This window comes from Megascapheus bottae, chromosome 22 (assembly GCF_031878675.1).
Source record: "Megascapheus bottae isolate mThoBot1 chromosome 22, mThoBot2.hap1, whole genome shotgun sequence".
NCBI lineage: Eukaryota > Metazoa > Chordata > Mammalia > Rodentia > Geomyidae > Megascapheus > Megascapheus bottae.
The window spans coordinates 1,009,062-1,027,971 of NC_143530.1; the positions used below are offsets into that span (position 1 = coordinate 1,009,062).

The 18,910-nt window shown below is 38.9% G+C and overlaps 1 protein-coding gene across 6 annotated transcripts in view; it reads right to left on the reverse strand.

Moving 5' to 3' along the window:
* Positions 1–18,910, reverse strand: part of Znf451 (zinc finger protein 451) — a 68,890-nt gene that overhangs the window by 14,866 nt on the left and 35,114 nt on the right. For all 6 annotated transcript variants that reach the window (XM_090355450.1, XM_090355452.1, XM_090355454.1 and 3 more), the window contains 6 exons: positions 18,727–18,838; positions 16,601–16,751; positions 14,795–14,921; positions 7,783–7,936; positions 7,293–7,440; positions 432–2,029 (listed from right to left, as the gene is read on the reverse strand). In XM_090355450.1, the coding sequence (XP_090211576.1) occupies positions 432–2,029; positions 7,293–7,440; positions 7,783–7,936; positions 14,795–14,921; positions 16,601–16,751; positions 18,727–18,838 (2,290 nt within the window). The remainder of the gene's footprint in view (positions 1–431; positions 2,030–7,292; positions 7,441–7,782; positions 7,937–14,794; positions 14,922–16,600; positions 16,752–18,726; positions 18,839–18,910) is intronic.

The window sequence follows — 18,910 nt, forward strand, 5'->3', positions numbered from 1 at the left end:
GTAGTACAAGTGTCCAGTTAGCTCAGTTTGTTACAGGTTGGTGCTAATAACGCCAAGGTCACGGGTTTGATCCCCATATGGGCCATATCAACTTTACTTGGACACTGGTGGCTCACACCTGTAATCCTACCTAATCAGGTGGCTGAGATATGAGGCTTGTGGTTCAAAGCCAGCCCAGGCACAAAAAGTCTGTAAGACTCTTATCTCTAATTAACCACCAGAAAACTAGAAGTGACACTGTAGCTGAGCTGAAGAGCTCAGGGAGGGTGCCCAGGCCCAGAGTTCAAGCCCCACAACCACCACTATCACCACCACCACCACCAACAACAAAAATCAGAATACTTCCTAATTTGATCACAAACTCCTTTTATAAATACCTGCTTCTGGTCATGTATTAATATACAGAATCTGCATAGTTGTGAAAACCCTACCTATATTCTGACCACTAAGGTCATTCTCAGCTCTGTTCTCCATATCTGAACATACTGGATGAACCACTGCCTGCTTGAGTCTCTTCTCCACATCTGAGGCACTCGCTGCCACCTTGCTCAGGCTTCCTTTTTCCCGTTTGACAAGAGAGGTGCTGGGTGTCTCTGCAGAGATGTGTTTTCTATGGAAGTGCTGCTGGGCACTCTCAGAGTTCTGGAATGCTTTGGTGCAGGTGCCACACTTGATCACATACTGCTGCTCCTCCGGAGCCATCCTTTGTGCTCTGTGCACTTGATGGAGGTGACTGTTCATGTCAGCCAACTTCTGTGCTGTTGCTGAACACAAACTACAGCGAAACCACAGCATTCCTTTGGCTAGCATGGTTTGCAGACATCTACCATAATCCTCCTTTCTGTTGTTCTTACAGATGTAACTCTCATGGCAACCACAGCTTAAGAGGTCGCTGGTCTCTATTACTTGGAAGTCAGCCTCAGTTTTAATTGATGTTTCTGTTTTTTCTGACACAAACATATAGTCTACACTGTGATGCTCCTTGTAATGACTCAGAAATGCTTCTTCCACATTGAAGATGAGATCACAAAGCCCACAGAAGTACTGAATCTTTACTTCATTGTCATGTTCATCCTGACAATGCCGATATAATGTTTCAATTTTATGGAAAGTCTTTCTGCAATGGCTACAGCTGTACCTATGAAACTGGTGACTTGACAAAGACATGCAGTGCTGTTTCACACATTCATGGGAATCAAACATTTCTTCACAGATACGGCACTGCCATTTGCCCCGTGGAGGGCTGTTTGTGGAGAGATGATCAATAACGGTGATAGGTGGAGATTTGTTAGCAGTCAAAGTACTCACCAAAGACGATGATGACAATGGTTCATCTTCTGTCTCTTCCATCTCATAAAAATACCTGTGCCCGTTATGAAATTCAGTCACATGTGCCATGATCGCTTCTTTCCTTAGCAACTCCTTTTTACATGTTCGACACCAAAAAATAAAGTTATTTAAATGTGCCCCTCCATGAATCCGGCTCATGTGTAAACGGATGACCCCGGAATCCTCACATACCTTTCCACAGACTGCACACTTGTAACACATGGTGTTTGCTGAGAAGACATGCTTTTCTACTGCATCTTCACTTGAGAAGCGCTGACTGCATTCACAAAGCCAGGCTTTAACTCTTAACACTGGATTCTGAACACAAACCACACCTTCACTGCTTTTCTCTGTTAAATCCATCTTCTTCTTTGGAATGGTACTGCAATCCTGGGAGTTGGACTCTTTACTAGACATAGTTCGTTTAAGTGATGAAAATTTTGGTTGACTGAGCAACAAATTCAAGTCAGAAGGAGCATTATTCCCTTCATTGCTGTGGCAATAAAGTAAGATGGATTCTTCTACCGAGTTAATGATTCGAGTTTTGTGTCCTGAGTTCTGCTTGTGAGTCTGCGTGCTAGCCTCATCAACAAAGACCTGGTTGCAAGTTGGACAATAGCCTCTTAATATGAACTTTTCGGCAACCTGGACAATGCTTTTCTCAGCTATAGCTACAGGTCCAGCATTTCGACAACGAACCCTAAATGGAACAAAACAAAACAGACCTCTTAAGATTATCTAAATATAATTTCTGCTTTTCTATAACAAGACTTAAAATATAACCAACAATACTTAAGCACAAAGATGAAGGCTATTTATATTATACTCTGTCACCCCAAATATTTCCTATATTGTCTAATTCTTACATTAAGAGTTTAAGCTAGAGTCAGGTAATTAAAAGTTACTCAAGAGCTGGGACCAGTTCAAAGCCATTCTACCAGGAAAGTCTGTGAGACTTTTAACTCCAATTAATTACCCAAAAAACCAGAAGCTGAAATGCGAACCAAGTAGTAGAGTGCTAGCCTTAAGCACAAAAGCTTAAGGACAGTGCCCAGGATCTGAGCTCAAGCTCCAGGATCAGCACAAAAAATAAAGAGTATTCAAACTTAAGAAAATTAAATTCAGTAACAAGTTTATTAACACAAGACCCTATTCGGCAATTCTCCGAGATGATTACACTACATAGAACACTAAGATTCTGGGCAACCAATTTTTTCTTTTTTTTTTGTCAGTCATGGGGCTTGAACTCTAGGTCTGGGTACTGTCTCTGAACTCTTCAGCTCAAGGCTAGTGCCCTACTCCTTGAGCCATAGTGCCACTTCCAGTTTTCTAGTGGTTAATTGGAGCTAAGAATCTCATGGTTTGTAGTGCCCAGGCTGGCTTTGAACCACGATAGGCAGATCTCAGCCTCCTGAGAGCTAGGATTATAGGTGTGAGCCACTGTGCCAGCTTCAACTTATTCTTTTTTAAATTATGTTGTTTCTTAGGGTTTCACTATATAAACTGGCTTTCAATTCATAATTCTCTTGCTCTGCTTTCTATGTATTGAGATTACAATATGCACTACCTAGTTCTAAAATAAAGAATTGATTTTAATATACTTTACTGTATAGAAGTCTTTGTGTCAGCCTATGTCTTTTACTTGCTGTATTCCTAAAAATGGAAATTGCTGGGTCATATAATGATTCTACTATGAATAACTATATGGTAGGAAAAGATAATTTTAACTGAATGAAAATGAAATTTCAACTTATCCAAATCTGGTAAATACAGGTAAATCACAGATGAAAGAGAATGTGTATCTTTAAATAATAATAGTTAAAAAAAAAAGCTCTAGTCAATCTAAACTTTTGCTTAAAAATCCAAAAAATGGGGCTGGGAGTTTGGCCTAGTGGTTAAAGTGCTTGCCTAGCATGCACGAAGACCTGGATTCGATTCCTTGGTACCACATACATAGAAAAAAGCTGGAAATGGTGTTGAGGCTCAAGTGGTAGAGCTCTAGCCTTGAGAAAGTCCAAGGACAGTGCTCAGGCCCTGAGCCCAAGCCCAGGACTGGCAAAAAAAAAAAAAAAAACAATCCAGAAAATGATAAGAAAATTAAACTCAGAACAGTCCAGGCATGATGACTCACACCTGTAATCCTAGGTACTCAGGAGGCTGAGGTCTGAGGATGGAGGTTCAAAGGCAGTCAGGGCGGCTGGGAGTTTGGCCTAGTGGTAGAGTGCTTGCCTAGCATGCACGAATACCCGGGTTCGATTCCTCGGTACCACATGCATAGAAAAAAGCTGGAAGTGGTGCTGAGGCTCAAGTGGTAGAGTGCTAGCCTTGAGAAAGTCCAAGGACAGTGCTCAGGCTCTGAGCCCAAGCCCAGGACTGGCAAAAAAAAAAAAAAAAAAAAAAGGCAGTCAGGGCACACAAGACCATGAGACTCTTATCCCCAATTAAGTACTAGAAAACCGGAAGTGACACTGTGCCTCAATGAGTAGGACAGTAGCCTTGAGCTGAAGAGCTCAGGAACAGTGCCAGGTCCAGAGTCCAAGCCCCACAAGTGACCCCCCCCAAAAAAGTTTCAAGAACAGAAAACAAACAGAAGATAAAAATAAAATTAAATGCTATTTTGTTTATAAATCAACAAAAATGTGATACTGGAAAAATAAAAATCAAAGCTACTCTTTTATCATATATTTTTATTGTAATTAATAGAAGTTACTTATATTTATCAGATAGAAGGTGCATTACTTCACAAACATTGATACCCTTTCTCATGTCTTTGTCCCCATTTCCCTCCTCCCACCCTCGCCCCTCATCTTGTTTTCCCCCTTCCCTATCCTATTTCAAATAACCAAATAAGCTTTTATACAATATAAAGGTACTTTTTAAAAAAATGAAATAATTTTAAGATTTAAAATTAAAATAAAATAAAAGAAAATATATTGCCTAAACAAAAACAAGCCAAGAAAGCAATTCAAATTATATTTAATGGCATTAAAAGATTTCTCTCTTCCTGGGTACCAGTGGCATATATCTGCACTTCTGACTATTCAAGAGGCTTGAGATTTGAGGATCACTCTTTGAAGCCAGCCCAGCCAGTGAAGTACATGAGACTTTTATCATAAAGTAAACAGGAATAAAAGCTGCAAGTGGGGCTGTGGCTCAAGTGGAAGAGTGTAAAGGCTCATGAACAGTGCTGTGGCTCAAGTGATAGAGTTCTAGCCTTGAGAAAAAAAACCCCAAAGACGGTGCTCAGGTCCTGAGTTCCGTCCCACAACTGGCCAAAAAAAAATTAAATTAAATTAAAAATAAAATAGTAACAACCAAGGTTTAAGCTTGCATATTTTAATGGGTTTATCTCACAAGCAAAAAAAATGTTTAAAAATAAGAGTAGAGAAAGCATAAAGAAAAGAAAAATAAGGGCTGGGAGTTTGGCCTAGTGGTATGCTTGCCTAGCATGCATCAAGACCCGGGTTCAATTCCTTGGTACCACATACATAGAAAAAAGCCGGAAGTAGTGCTGTGGCTCAAACGGTAGAGCGTAGAGCTCTAGCCTTAAGAAAGCCCAATGACAGGTTAAAAAAAAGGAAACGGTTACTGTAGTTAATAAAGCTACAAAACATGGGTATTTATTATACCATCCTTTGTATTTCATTTCACAGAACTGATTTTTTTTTTAATAGGTAATTGAACTCAGGGCCTTGTGCTTAAAAAAAAAAAAAAGCGCTCTACCACTATTGCTAATGCAAACATTTTAATACATTTTTAACAAAGCCAGAGGTTGGGGAAGGAAACCTGGTGCTAAAGGCTCATGCCTATAATCCTAGCTATACAAGAAGATGAGACCTAAGGATCACAATCTGAAGTGAACTCAAGCAGGAAAGTCTGTGAGACTCATCTCCAACCCAAAACCTAGAAGTGGAATTGTGGCTCTAGCATAATGAGTGGTAGAGCACTAGCAGGGAGGGAGGGAGGGAGAGAGGGAGAATAAAGACGACATCATAATTCCAACAAAAAACCTATAAAATTTTCACGAAATAACCAAGAAATCTTGGTATTTCACTAGGTACTTAATATTAGGAAACTGGTAAATTTCTGAAGATTTATTTATATTTTTATCAGTCATGGGTCTTGAACTAAGGACTTGGGCCCTGTCCCTGAGTATTTTTAGCTCGAGGCTAATGTTCTACCACTTTGAGCCACAGCTCTACTTCTCAGTTATCAGTTAGTAATTAGAGATGGGAATCTCATTGACTTTCCTGCCCAGGCTGGCTTTGAATTCTGAGTCTCAGATCTCAGACTCTCTGAGTAGCTAGGATTATAGGCGTGAGCCACCAGGGCCTGACTAAAGTTTATTTTTAAAAAAGCGTCCTTATCATTTATTGCTCTAACTTGAAGTATTTACAGATAAGATGAAATAATTTCTATGTCTTGCTGTTTTGCTTCTAAACTGTGCTTACAGTCATGTGCTGTAAACTTCTGAGAACTGGGTCAAGTGATTTAGTATCCTTACTGTCTTGTGTCAAATTTCCATTATAAGGTCTACTGGCCACATTTGAAATCCCATCACTTAAGAGGCTAACACAAAAGACTCATGTGTTCAAAGCCAACCTGTGTAACAGTGAGATTCTGTCTCCAAAAATGAACACCGTTCATAAACATACAAGTTCAACTGAAACCTGCTTGTACAACTATTTAAAATATTTATAGATAGGCCAGGAGCATACTTAGTGGTAGAATGCTCACCTAGAATGCACGAAGCCCTGGCTGCTATGGCTCAAGCGGTAGACTGCTAGCCTTGAACAAAAAGTATCCAAGGAAAGTACTCAGGTCCTGAGTTCAAGCCCCAGGACTGGCAAAAAAAATAATTAAAGATAATAAAGAAGAAAAATTCATTATGGTCCAAACACAATGGCTGCTGCTATTAATCACAGCTACATAGGGAAGATACAGTCTAAGACTGGAGCCAGGCAAAAGTACAAGACTCCATCTGAAAAATAACTAAAGCCTTACAAGGAACTGGGAGTAAAGCTAAGGCAGTAGAGTGCCTGGATAACAAGTATAAGACTCAGAGTCCAGGGCCGGGAGTTTGGCCTAGTGGTTAAAGTGCTTGCCTAGCATGCATGACGACCCGGGTTCGATTCCTCGGTACCACATACATAGAAAAAAGCTGGAAGTGGTGCTGAGGCTCAAGTGGTAGAGCTCTAGCCTTGAGAAAGTCCAAGGACAGTGCTCAGGCCCTGAGCTCAAGCCCAGGACTGGCAAAAAAAAAAAAAAAGACTCAGAGTCCAAATTCTGCTACAAAATAATAATAGTAATAATAATATCTGTCATAAAGATGGAAAAAACAAAAAAAAAACCCCATTGGAATCTTTTGGGGAAATTTATTTTCAAATATGTATAACTTCCAGTTATCTTAAAGTCAAGGTATTACTCTAACCCTCTCCTCCTTTATTTGGGCAACATACACAACACACAAAAACACAAGTGTTAGCTAGGTTGTATTCAAGGCAATATCGCTTTTCCTTAGGTCTCTAGTGCCTCTAATAAAATCTGGTGAATTTCCAGGAAAAGGTGTAGTCTCACATTATAAGGAGAGCAGGGTTTCAGGTGCCAGTGGCTCATACCTATAATCCTAGCTACTTAAGAAGCTGAGATCTATGGATCACAGTTCAAAGCCATCTCGGGCAGGAAATTCCATGAGACTCTTATGTCTTACTAACCGCAAAAGACTTAAACTGTGGCTCAAGTGAAGAGTTGATATGCCTAGAGCAAAAAAGCCAAGTTCAAGGCCCAATACCAAAACACACACACACACACACACACACACACACACACACACACACACACACACACACACACACACACACACACACACACACACGAGAATGGTGGATGGAAAGATTCGGCATCTTTCTACTAGTGCAAACTCAGCAAGGCTTCCTGACAGCCAAGCCAAGACCTGTACAGACCTGAAGTGGGCAGTTAGCTCCATATGTGAGCGCAGCATCTGGTGGCAGGCTACACACCTGACTTGAAATGGAACATCTCTGCACAGAGAGATCAAAAGCTTCTTTGCAAAAGATGGAACTGATATTGGACATGCCACTGGCTTGTTACCTGAAAGATAGAACAGAGAACAGGTTACAAAGTAATCTGGATTTGAATGGCCAAACCTTTATCCTCCCTCCTTTTCTTAGCATCAGTTACATAGAGAAAATAAATGCTCATGTAATCAAATATTATACAAATTATATCTCATATTTAGAATGTCAAAGCACAGAAACAGTCTATTTACCAGCTATTATAAATACAATAAAAATAATGTGCTAAATCTTTTCTTCCCAAGTTCTATTTACTCCTTATTTTAAAAAGAATTGAAAAATAAATCTGAAATACTCAGGTTCTAAAACTACTATAACAAGAATGAGAAATATGTATTAGCAGAAGAGAGTAACATACCGCCCAGTTTAAAACTCTGATGAAAATGGTTCTTTCCAGACATGTGCTTCAAACACTGATCTTTGTTGCTAAAAAGAAGAAAACAACTTGGACATGCGAAACACTGAATAACCTGAGGCAGAAGGCTGCTGTTATGTTCATCGTCTGCAGTGACCTAAAACAGAAGGAAGAACTGTTACTGTGGACAGTTCAAATCAACATTTAATTTTTAAAGGTTAACTTGAAAATTTCCATTTACTATTTTTCGAAGGAGGTTCTGTGTTTTTTTAGCATGAAATTTTTCTTCTAGGTGTGAATTAGTGGAACTTTTGTCATAACACACATATGACACAAATTACAAGGACACCTGCTCAGCTATGTTCATCTCTGCACTATTCACAATAGCCAGGCAATGGAAACAAGCCAGATGCCCTACTGCAGATGAATGGATACAGAAAATGTGGTATATATACACAATGGAATTCTACATAGCCAACAGACAAGATAAAATAATGGCATTCGCAGGGAAGTGGATGAATCTAGAGTGAATCATGTTGAGTGAGACAAGTCAAGACCTAAGGAACAAAAGTCGCATGGTATACCTAATATGCGGCTATTAAATCCAAAGAGTACAAGAGCAAGGACTCCATAACTGCATACCCAAAGCTATGGACATGGTAATGGAAATATAAACATCACTATATAGATATAAAAACCTATGACTCTGTAGACATAATGTTTTATTTCTTAAATTAATATGTTTCTATGACATACAAACCCTTAGCCTAATTTTGATTAAGTTCTAAATACTAAGTCCCCGTGATTGTAAATAGAGATTCCCCCTTGACCACTTGTTTGTTAAACTTGTCATTTAAAATATGATGTAAAAATCAACATTAATAAATTCTTTAAAAAAATTTCTCCTAAAATTTTGACAATAAAGTGACATTGAATTTCTATTTTTCATTTCTTACATTCATGCATATGCATAAATGTGATCACAGCACTTTTTTCAGTGGTATACTTTATTCATTCTATCCTGCAATATACTTTGTCATCTTCTTGACATGTATTTCCCAAAACAAGCAAACAAAAAAACTACAAGGAGAAACGTCATTGTTTATCAAATACTGTCATCTTACCGACTCTTCTATAAGTTTTCTCATTCTACAACAAATAAAAGAAATTCCTAAAACACTACTAGTATAGTTCTAATGCATCCTACTTACTGGTTGCAAATGAATCCATGGTACAGGTTTTTACACAGACTTAGTAACCCATTAATTTCTAAACTTAAGAGCCCCCCACCACCACCTTAAATACTGATGCTACAAACAAACATTCTTAAAATATACCCTCATTTAGGAGCACTTTTTTTTCTCATTATTATGAGTGGTTCTATGTAACAAAAGATGTATATATTTGATTATTAAAGGATAATGGGGCCTGGAGTTTGGCCTAGTGGTAAGAGCGATTGTCTAACATGCATGAAGACCCGAGTTCAATTCCTCGGTACCACATCTATAGAAAAAGGCTAGAAATGGTGCTGTGGCTCCAGTGGTAGATCGCTAGCCTTGAGAAAGCCCAAGGACAGTGCTCAGGCCCTGCATTCAAGGCCCAAGACTGGCAAAAAAAAAAAAAAAAAAAAAAAAAAAGAATTATAATGTATAACTGCTTTTGAAAAAAGCTGTACCAATTCACACATTCCAAAGCGCTGAAGGAGCCTGGTAACATAGATTATAGATTTTCTTAATTTTTGCCATCAATCAGATATGACATGATGCTACTGAGGAGCATAGAAAATATCTATATATTTTCTATAAACCTATGTTAGCCATTTGTATTTTCATACTTGTATTCATTTGGATGGTTATACTTGTATTTCCTTAACTTGCCTTTCTACTTCGGTGTATCTGCCTGCTAAAATCCTGAGAAATGAAACTGCTGTCCTTGTGACTAATCTACAACCACCCATTTGTCCTTGGTTCCCAGACTGAGCTACACTGTAGTAAGGAGTATACACATTCCAAGCCAGGAGCTAGAGATAGTAGCCATCTGGTACCTACAAGGTCGGACTTGTAAGGGCCAGCAAACTAGGGCAGATGTCAACCAATCACAAGTCCATTACCATGGAAATCCCCCTAGATTCACATCTGGCATAAAACCATCCTCCTAGAATGACAGCCAGCTAGACTGACCAATGATTAGCCACGACCCCTTTCCTGCTTTGTATTGCACCAATCATTTAATGGAATTATAGTATAAATTTCCCGTGTGGCGTATTGATTTGTTGCTATTACTTGCTGGGGCCTTCCCCCTACCAAAAAAATGTATAAAAGGTGCTGTAATCTTGTGCTTGGGGTCTCTGGTCTGCACTCGACTATCAGTGCGCAGAGACCCATGCTCGAGCTCGTCAATAAATGACTCATTGCAATTTGCATTGATCCTTGGTCTCTGGCTATCAGGGGGGGCTTCAAGTTTCTGGGCACAATACTATCATAAAAGCTTTGCCTGACTATAATAAAATCTGAGAATTTATTCACCATTATGTATTGGTCCTAGAATATGTTCTTCATGAAATGTTGATTATTTACATCCCCAAGCTTTGCTCTGCAATTGCTTTGTATTCTCTCTTTCAGGTCATTCCCTATTACTGAGTTTAAACTTCTCTATCTCATCCTACATTTTCAAATATTCTTCTAAGTATCTATTAATTTTGCTTATAGTCACTCTGTAAATATTCATACAGTAAAATATGTCTCTTTTCTTTTCTAAGATAGTCTCAGTATGTTGCTCAGAATGGCCTCAAAATCCTGGGCTCGTGACCCTCCCTCTTCAGCCTTCCCAGTTGCTGTGACTACAAGTTTGTAGCATGTGTAAGTATGTCCTTTCTAAAACTTACATTTCCAAATTTAGCTAACTGCCTCCCTTCTATTAAGATTAGAACTTAAAAAGAAGAGTGTATGTATATTGTGTATGCATACACTTGTGTGCTTGTTGTAAGCATAATCTAGCTTCTTCATAATGAGAAGGACTGTGGTCTGGACAGAAGTAGTCACCCTAAAGAGCTCTGTGTTGAAGCCTTGGTCCCACCAGGTGGATCTAGTCTCTGAGGAATGACTGGAGGGCTCAGAACTAATGGATTCTTACACTGATGAATTAATTCAGAGTGTGAGGACATGATTAGAGAGGGGATCTAGTTAAAGGATGTAAGTCACTGGGAGTACACCCTTGAGAGTTAAATCTTGTCCTAGGTCCCTCTTCTCTATCTCTCCTTTCCTCCGGGTTACTTACAAGGTCAGTATCTTTCCTCTGCCTTGAGCCTAAAAAGGAGCCAGTCCAGGTCGGGCCATGGCTCACACCTGTCATCCTAGCTACTCAGGAGGCTGAGATCTAAGGATCAAGGTTCAAGGCCAGCCCAGGCACAAAAGGACCTGAGACTCTTATCTCCAATTAACCCCTAAAAAATGGAAGTAGGACCTGGCTCAAGGGTAGGGCGGTAGCCTTGTGCTAAAGAGCTCAGGGACAGAGCCCAGGCTAGTTCAAGCCCCAAGACTCACACAAAAAAAGGAACCAGTTAAATGTGGACTGAAACCTCTGAAGCCATGAGCCAAAGTAAATGTTTTCACTTTTAAATTGTTTCAGGTGTTTGTCAGTAATGAAAAGACTAACATAAGAAGTGAAAGATTTTAACTACTAAGGCCATACATTGTTTGATTGTATTTCTATGAGTTTCTAGACTATACAAATTGCTCTGGGCACACAATAGTTTACTGGTCACTGAAGAGAATTGGCAAGCATAGGAAAAATTCCACCTTAGATGATGCAGGTATTAAAAAATAAGAGTCCCTACTGACCTATACAGGATACCAAGACACACTGAGGAACGTACAATCTATCCCAAAGGTAACAAGAAACAACTTGGGGATGTCTTACCAACTGTACGTCTCTAAGGTCAAAAGTGACTTTACAGCTGGCTGCCAGTGGCTCACATCTGCAATCCTAATTACTCAGGAACGTGAGATCTGAGGATCATGGCTCAAAGCCAGTTCAGGCAGGAAAGATTCTCAGACTGTTGTTATATCTAATTAAAAACCAAAAAGCCAGAAGTGGTATAGCACCACCCTTGAGCACAAAATCTTGCAGGATATGAGTTCAAGCTTCAGGATGGGAAAAAAAAAGTCAATAAAAATTTATCTTTCAAAACGTGATCCTAACATCAACCAGCAGCACTAGCATTAGCTAGGAACTTATAAATGTCACAGGCTCTAACCCACATCTGCTGAATCACCTACATTTTGACCTAGCTTAGAGAAGAAAAATTGGTAATAGTAAACCGAAATAAAGGAAACAATGCAAATATAAATAATTTAACTGTCCTTCACTGGAGATTAAGATCTTTGCAAAATAGAAATTACAGCAATAAAAACCCAGGAGGATTATACAATTTTCTAGTGACCTCTTCTGGTTTACACAAGAAATGCCATCACAACCAAATGCAAAACGAATTTCCCTTCAGAACCCTCATAAAGGCACACCAAGAAATATGCAATGAGTATTTACTGAGGGTTATAGCACAAGCTTGAACTCTGGGCTTTGACTCTATTTCTGAACTCTTAGGCTCAAGCTAGAGCTCTACCGCTTGAGCCACAGTGCCATTTCCAGTTTTCTGGCAGTTAACTGGAGATGAGACTCATAAAGAACTATGAAAAGAAAAAAGGACAAAGAAAAAAGGAGCACAAAATAGCATTGACTGTAGACCCAGAAAGTAAGAGAAAAACTGGTGGCTCCTGTCTGTAATCCTAGCTACTGAGAAGGCTGAGATATGAGGACTGAGGCTCAAAGGCAGCTAGGGCAACAGGAAAATCCATGAGACTTTATTGGGGGCTGAACTCTGGACCTGAGCTCTCTCTGAACTCTTCAGCTCAAGGCTAGTACTCTACCACTTGAGCCACAGTGCTACTTCAGTTTTCTGGTAATTAACTGGGGATAAGAATCTCATAGACTTTCGTGCCCAGGCTGGCTTTGAACCACAATCCTCAGATCTCAGCCTACTGAGTAGCCAGGAAGCTAGGATTGATTACAGGCATGAGTCACAGGTGACTAGCATCCATGAGACTCTTATCCCCAAAGTAGGAGAGTAGAGCCTTGAGCAGAAGATACTCTGAAATCTACTACCATTTTAAAACCATTCCATCTTTTTGGTTCCACTGCCCCAAAAGTAAACAGAAGAATAAGGCTGTAGAATTGTTATATACTTTCAATTCTAAAGGTATATGGTATAAGTAACTATTTTCATCATGTTACATTTTTCTCTTTACAATAAATCCAGGCACAGTGGCTTACATCTGTAATCCTACCTACTAGAAGGCTGAGATCTGAGGATAGCAGTTCAAAGCCAGCCCAAGCACTACAAACCATGAAACTCTTATCTCCAATTAACCACTAGAAAACCAGAAGTGGTGTCATAGCTCAAGGGGTGGGTCAGGGACAACACCCAGGCCCAGAGTTCAAGCCCCAGCACTGACCAAAAAAAAACAACAACAACAAACAAACCAAAAACAAGAAAGAAAGAAATCAATCCCATATAATCACCTGTGTTGGAAGTCTCCAAGACTATCCTGAGGCAGAATGGTGTAGTGGACAGCTCACAAGATAAACCAAATATTTGCCTTTGTAACTAAGAGTTGACGTTAAGAGAAAACTAGGCCAAAGATTCAAAGAAACCTTTCTCAATGAAGTAAAGGACATACTAAATTCCTTTAACAACAAGACAGAAGAGGTGACAGACTTAGAGCATAACTAGTGGTAGAGTTCTCGCCTAGCATGCATAAAGCCCTGGGTTAGATTCTTCAGTACCACATACTCAGAAAAAGCCAGACCTGGTGCTATGGCTCAAGTAATAGAGCTCTACCCTTGAGAACGCCCAAGGACAGTGCTCAGGCCATGAGTTCAAGCACCAAAACTGGCAAAAACAAAACAAAACCAACAAAAAAACAAAGGTAAACTGTGGCCTTCTAAAAGAAAATTTACCAGAGATTCAATGTCCAGAAACTAGCCATATGGGTGTTCTCTACCCAGTATATAGTAAACTAGCCTTATGGGTGTTCTCTGCCCAGCCCAGTATATAGTGAACTCTTAAGGAAAGTGGACGTTCAGCAAAAAACGTATTTTTACCAACAAGCTATGTATAGTGAGTCACTTATAATAAGAATGGAGGGGCTGGGATTGTGGCCTAGTGGTACAATGTACACTTAGCATGCATGAAGCCCTTGGTTCCACATATACAGAAGAAGTGGAAGTGGTGCTATGGCTCAAGTGGTAGAGTGCTAGCCTTGAGGAAAGCCTAAGGGCAGTGGTCCTGAGTTCAAACCCCAGGACTGGAAAAAAAAAAAAGATGGAAAGCCAGGTGTTAGTGACGGAAGCCTGTAATCCTTCCTCCTCAGGAAACAGAGATCTGAGGACTATGGTTAGAAGCCAGACTGGGTAGGAAAGTCTGTGAGACTCTTATCTCCAATTAACCACCAAAAATTAAATCCATTATAGAACAAAAAAAGCCTTAAGTTTCAAATACAATGCAAGCAATGACAGAGGTAGATCAAATTTTCATTTAACAATATAAGTTACTAAATTGTATACAATAAGTAGTCTTTTAAATACTAGTGGTATTTCTGGATAAAAGCATTTGTAAAGGAACTGTTACCACAATGAATGGTAATACAGTTACTTTAAGGTAAAGTAGTTAAAAATGGATTCAATATTTCATCACGGGACCAATGGTTGCAGCCTCTTAAACAAGGTTAATTTAATAGGCTACTCCATGAAAGGGTTTCCCCTGTGATCTCTAAGGTCTATTGGTTTTAGTTATTAAAATCAATGTGCCCAGAGTAATAGTCCAAGTCATTTTGTTTTCAAACAGTAATAATTTTCTCTATGTGCATTATGAATAGTGATTGAAAATGTAAGCATGGAAAACATCTACAACCAACTCCATGATTATCTAGAAGAATATCTACTGTTAAAATGCTCTTACCTTATCAAAAAGATGATCCCTATATTGCTGCTGAGTAACAAAATTTTTATAACATACTACACAAGCAAAAGAATTGGCCAAAGGTCCACGTAATGTAATTGTTGGATCACATGGAGAATGATCGAACCTACTCGGCAAAAGAGAAGGAACATTAGAAAGTTCTACATTCTAGAGAATGAACTATTTGATTTATGAAGCTTGTAAGTACATTTTCTTTCTGCTTTTCTCAAAACATTTTGCTCTTCCTTACTGAATTTCTAAGTAACATCCATCAGATTAAGAACTTCTAAATGGCTTCTAGGTGCCAGTTCCCTCACAGTGACAAATACTTAGATGCCAAAAAAAAAGCATTCAAGCTAGGCATGGTGGCTATAATCTAGCCACTCAGGAGACTGAGATCTGAGGATCGCTGTGCCGAGGCACTAAAGACTGTGAGATTCTTATTTCCAATAAACTACTAGAAAACTGGAAGTGGCGCTGTAGCTCAAGGGGGTAGGGAGGTAGCCTTGAGCTTAAGGGCTCAGGGACAACACCCAGGCCCAGAGTTCAAGCACGAGGACCAAAAAAAAAAAGCTCCCAAGATCCAGTAAAATGGACTTTATCAATCATATCTTACCAAGCTAATAAACTTCCAATTAGAAAACTGGGAAACCACAATCTTTTCCCTGTCTTGTTTTGATTACCAAAAGACACACAATTAGTTTTTAATCAAGTATCCCAGTAACAGTCTCATCCTGAGAGGCTGGGCATGGGCTGGAGATGTAACACAATGGCATGTAGTGGCTGGATGTTGTAGCACTTGCCAAGCACAAGTGAAAGCCATCTCAGTTCAATCCCCAGTGCCATAAAAGCACAATGAACAAATACATAACCTTGACACATCTGTTTCCTATAGATACTGAATAAATTTATGGAACATTATGCTGCCTCTAGATGTTTGAAAGACAAAGATATAAGGAAAACGAGCCCTAAAGTGTCAGTTTCCCATCTCTCAATTACTAGAAGGGAAAGCTGAGGAAAAGATGTATTTTCTCAGTTCAAACTGATAATAGATTTCATATAGAATATATCTATATTATTACTTTTGCTTACATTGGTTTACCCTAGTATATATTTTGCAATGCCCTACTAGCATCTATAGAAGAAACCAAATATCTGTGTCTCTTGAAATCAATTATTTATGGGGCTCGATTTCTCTAAATAAACCTAATTGCATTTCCATATATGTTTGCACAAAAATTTTTGAGAGTCAGGTATTGGTGGCTTATGCCTGTAATCCTACTCAGGAGGCTGAAACCTGAGGATCTGTGTCCAAGCCAGCCTACACAAAGAAGTCTATAAGGCTCTTATTTCCATTTAACCACCAGAAATGACGCTTTGGCTCAAAGTGGTAGAGCACTAGCCTTAAGCTGAAGAGCTCAGGGACAGTGCCCAGGGCCAGAGTTCAAGCCCTACAACCAACTAAAAAATAAAAAATTTTATGAGACATATTAAAGAAATATACAAATTATATCCATAAAGAAGACAGAGTATCACTGGAAAAATCTAACTTTATCAGCCCATCTAGGAAATCTAAATGCAAATGAGAAATGAAAATAAAACAAAAAAAATGTGAGTTTCAAATGCAAAGCAAGCAATGGCAGAGGTAGATCAAATTTTCACTTAACAAGTTCAGTTTAGTGTTTATAGTTTTACCTACATGCACAAAACCCTGGATTAGATCTTCAACACCACAGAAAACAAATGAATAAATCATTTTACAATTCATTCATCCCCAGCATCTACCATTCAGAATGGCCTAGTTACCTTTTCAGATGTCCTAAGAGAAGATGGCCATTGTCAAATTCCTTGTTACACTGCATTATAGGGCATGAAATTGGCTTCTCCGACTTGGGCATTTGTCCTCCTTTTCGGAATGAATTCCTTGTTCCAGAATTAATTGTGCCTATTTTGAGCCCTATATCAGGAGAAAATAAATTCTTATGTTACTCGATACTGCTCCTTTAGATTGATAATCACAATTATGACACACTGGGTTACGCATATAATCCTAGTTACTCGGAAGCTGAGATTTGAGGACCACAGTTCAAAACCATCCTGGGCAGGAAAATCCATGAGACTTTCATCTTCAATTAAATGCCACAACAACAACAACAACAACAACAACCCAGCTAGAGCTCAAACTGGTAAAGCCCTAGCCTTGAGCAACAGAACCCAGGAACAGTGCTTAGGCCTCGGGTTCAAGCCCTACAACTGACCAAAAAAAAAAGAAAAGAAAAGAAAATTACAGCACAGCATCAACTGGCTGGGTCTGAATGATAACTGCTTAAAATCTTTCCTATGAATGATGTAATCACTTGACAGGAGTTGGACAAAGATGCCCTTTAACATCTCCAAATCAAATTAAGGGTAAGAAAAATTCTAAAAATTCGACCAATAAATATCAAAGCTTAAATGTATTAGAAAATTAAGCTTCTGCTTCCTTCATTTCATTTCTGTAAGATGATAAAAATGTTTCTTCCAATTTTTGTCATTTTAACAATCATAAATATACTATGTAGTTGAGCTAACATAAAGAGGGCTTGAAGCTCTATGTTACTCATTGTAGCTGAGCTAGGAATAAAGAGGGCAGGGAAGCGAGGAGGGGGAATGGTGGGCTTCTACCTATTGGTCCAGCAGCTCCAACCAAGACAGCAGCCCATGCAGCTCTCAGTAACAACTCTACTGCTATCTCTTCCCTTTCTATTTATTCTTTTTCCTTCTTCCTTCAAAAAATTCAATTAGAAAAGCTTGCCCATTGTATCTTTCTATCCACCATTCACTATTTGACTACCTTGTAGGCAAATTTTGTCCTCAAGGAAATTTCAACATCTGATATATGATGCAAATTTTAGTTGTATTGTATAGTTTCACCACTTTTTTTTTTTTTTTTCGGTGGGTCATGAGGCTTGAACTTGGCCTGGGTGCTATTCGGGAGCTCTTCAGCTCAAGGCTACCTCTCTACCCTTGAGATAAGAGTCTCAAGTCCTTTTGTGCCTGGGCTCGCTATGAACCTTGATCCTCAGATCTCAGCCTCTGAGTGGCTAGAATTACAGGCCTGAGCTATCACGCCCGGCACACCATTCTTTTATTAATATCTCTTGTGAATTGTTTATAATATTTTATAATAGTATTTTTATGACAGTACATATAAGGACATCTAACCAAATTTAAAAAATTGTCCAATATACCTTAGTTTTTTCATCCTAAAAACATTATATACATTTAAGGTTTAAACTTTTAGTCCTTATAGGGGAAATGCCACCATCAAAATTCACAGAAATGTACTCAGGCAGTAAAGAAAATGGATACTTTAGTCTTAGTAAGGTACTAAATAATTGCTTTAATCTCAGTGTGTGTGTGCCTGTGCACAAGCACGCACGCAGGTGTACACATGCGCGTGCTGCTGGGAATCAATCCCAGGGCCTTCACATACTAAGCAAGGGCTGGATTCCTGAGCGATATCCTGTCTTTAGCCCTCCCACATGAAAAGACAACATATAGCCTAAACTTTTCCATTAAATAATAGAGAACATTGTTTTAAAATTAGTAAGTAGCTAGATTTATGTAATTAAGCCTATTGTATAGGTACAAAAAAGGAGATCAAACTGGTTAGAGTGGCGTATACTGAATTCCAGCACTAGAAAGGTAGGTGTGAGAGGCTCTAATACATGGTATGCTTATATGAAATGAATATTGCTCCTGCCCTGATATTATCAAGTTCAGTAATGTTAATGTAATCTTTAAAGAGTACCTGGGAGTCTTTAGCTCCCATGTTAAAAATATGAGAAGGGAAATGTTTCCCTTCTCCATTCCTCCATACTTTCTCCTGCTATACTAAAATCAGTCCTTGCTACAACTTTCAAAAACATAAGCAATAATAATAATAATACCTGGCATTTTAAGCCACTGGTCTACACACAGCCTTGCTGCTTCAGTGTCAGAATGTCCTCGAATAAATTCCAATTCTTGTAACCCATGAGCATGCTGAAAATCAATTTTTTCCTAAAGACATTAAGAAAAGAACTCAGTTGACTAATAATTACTACTGGTTTCCTTGGGAAAAAGATTTTAGCA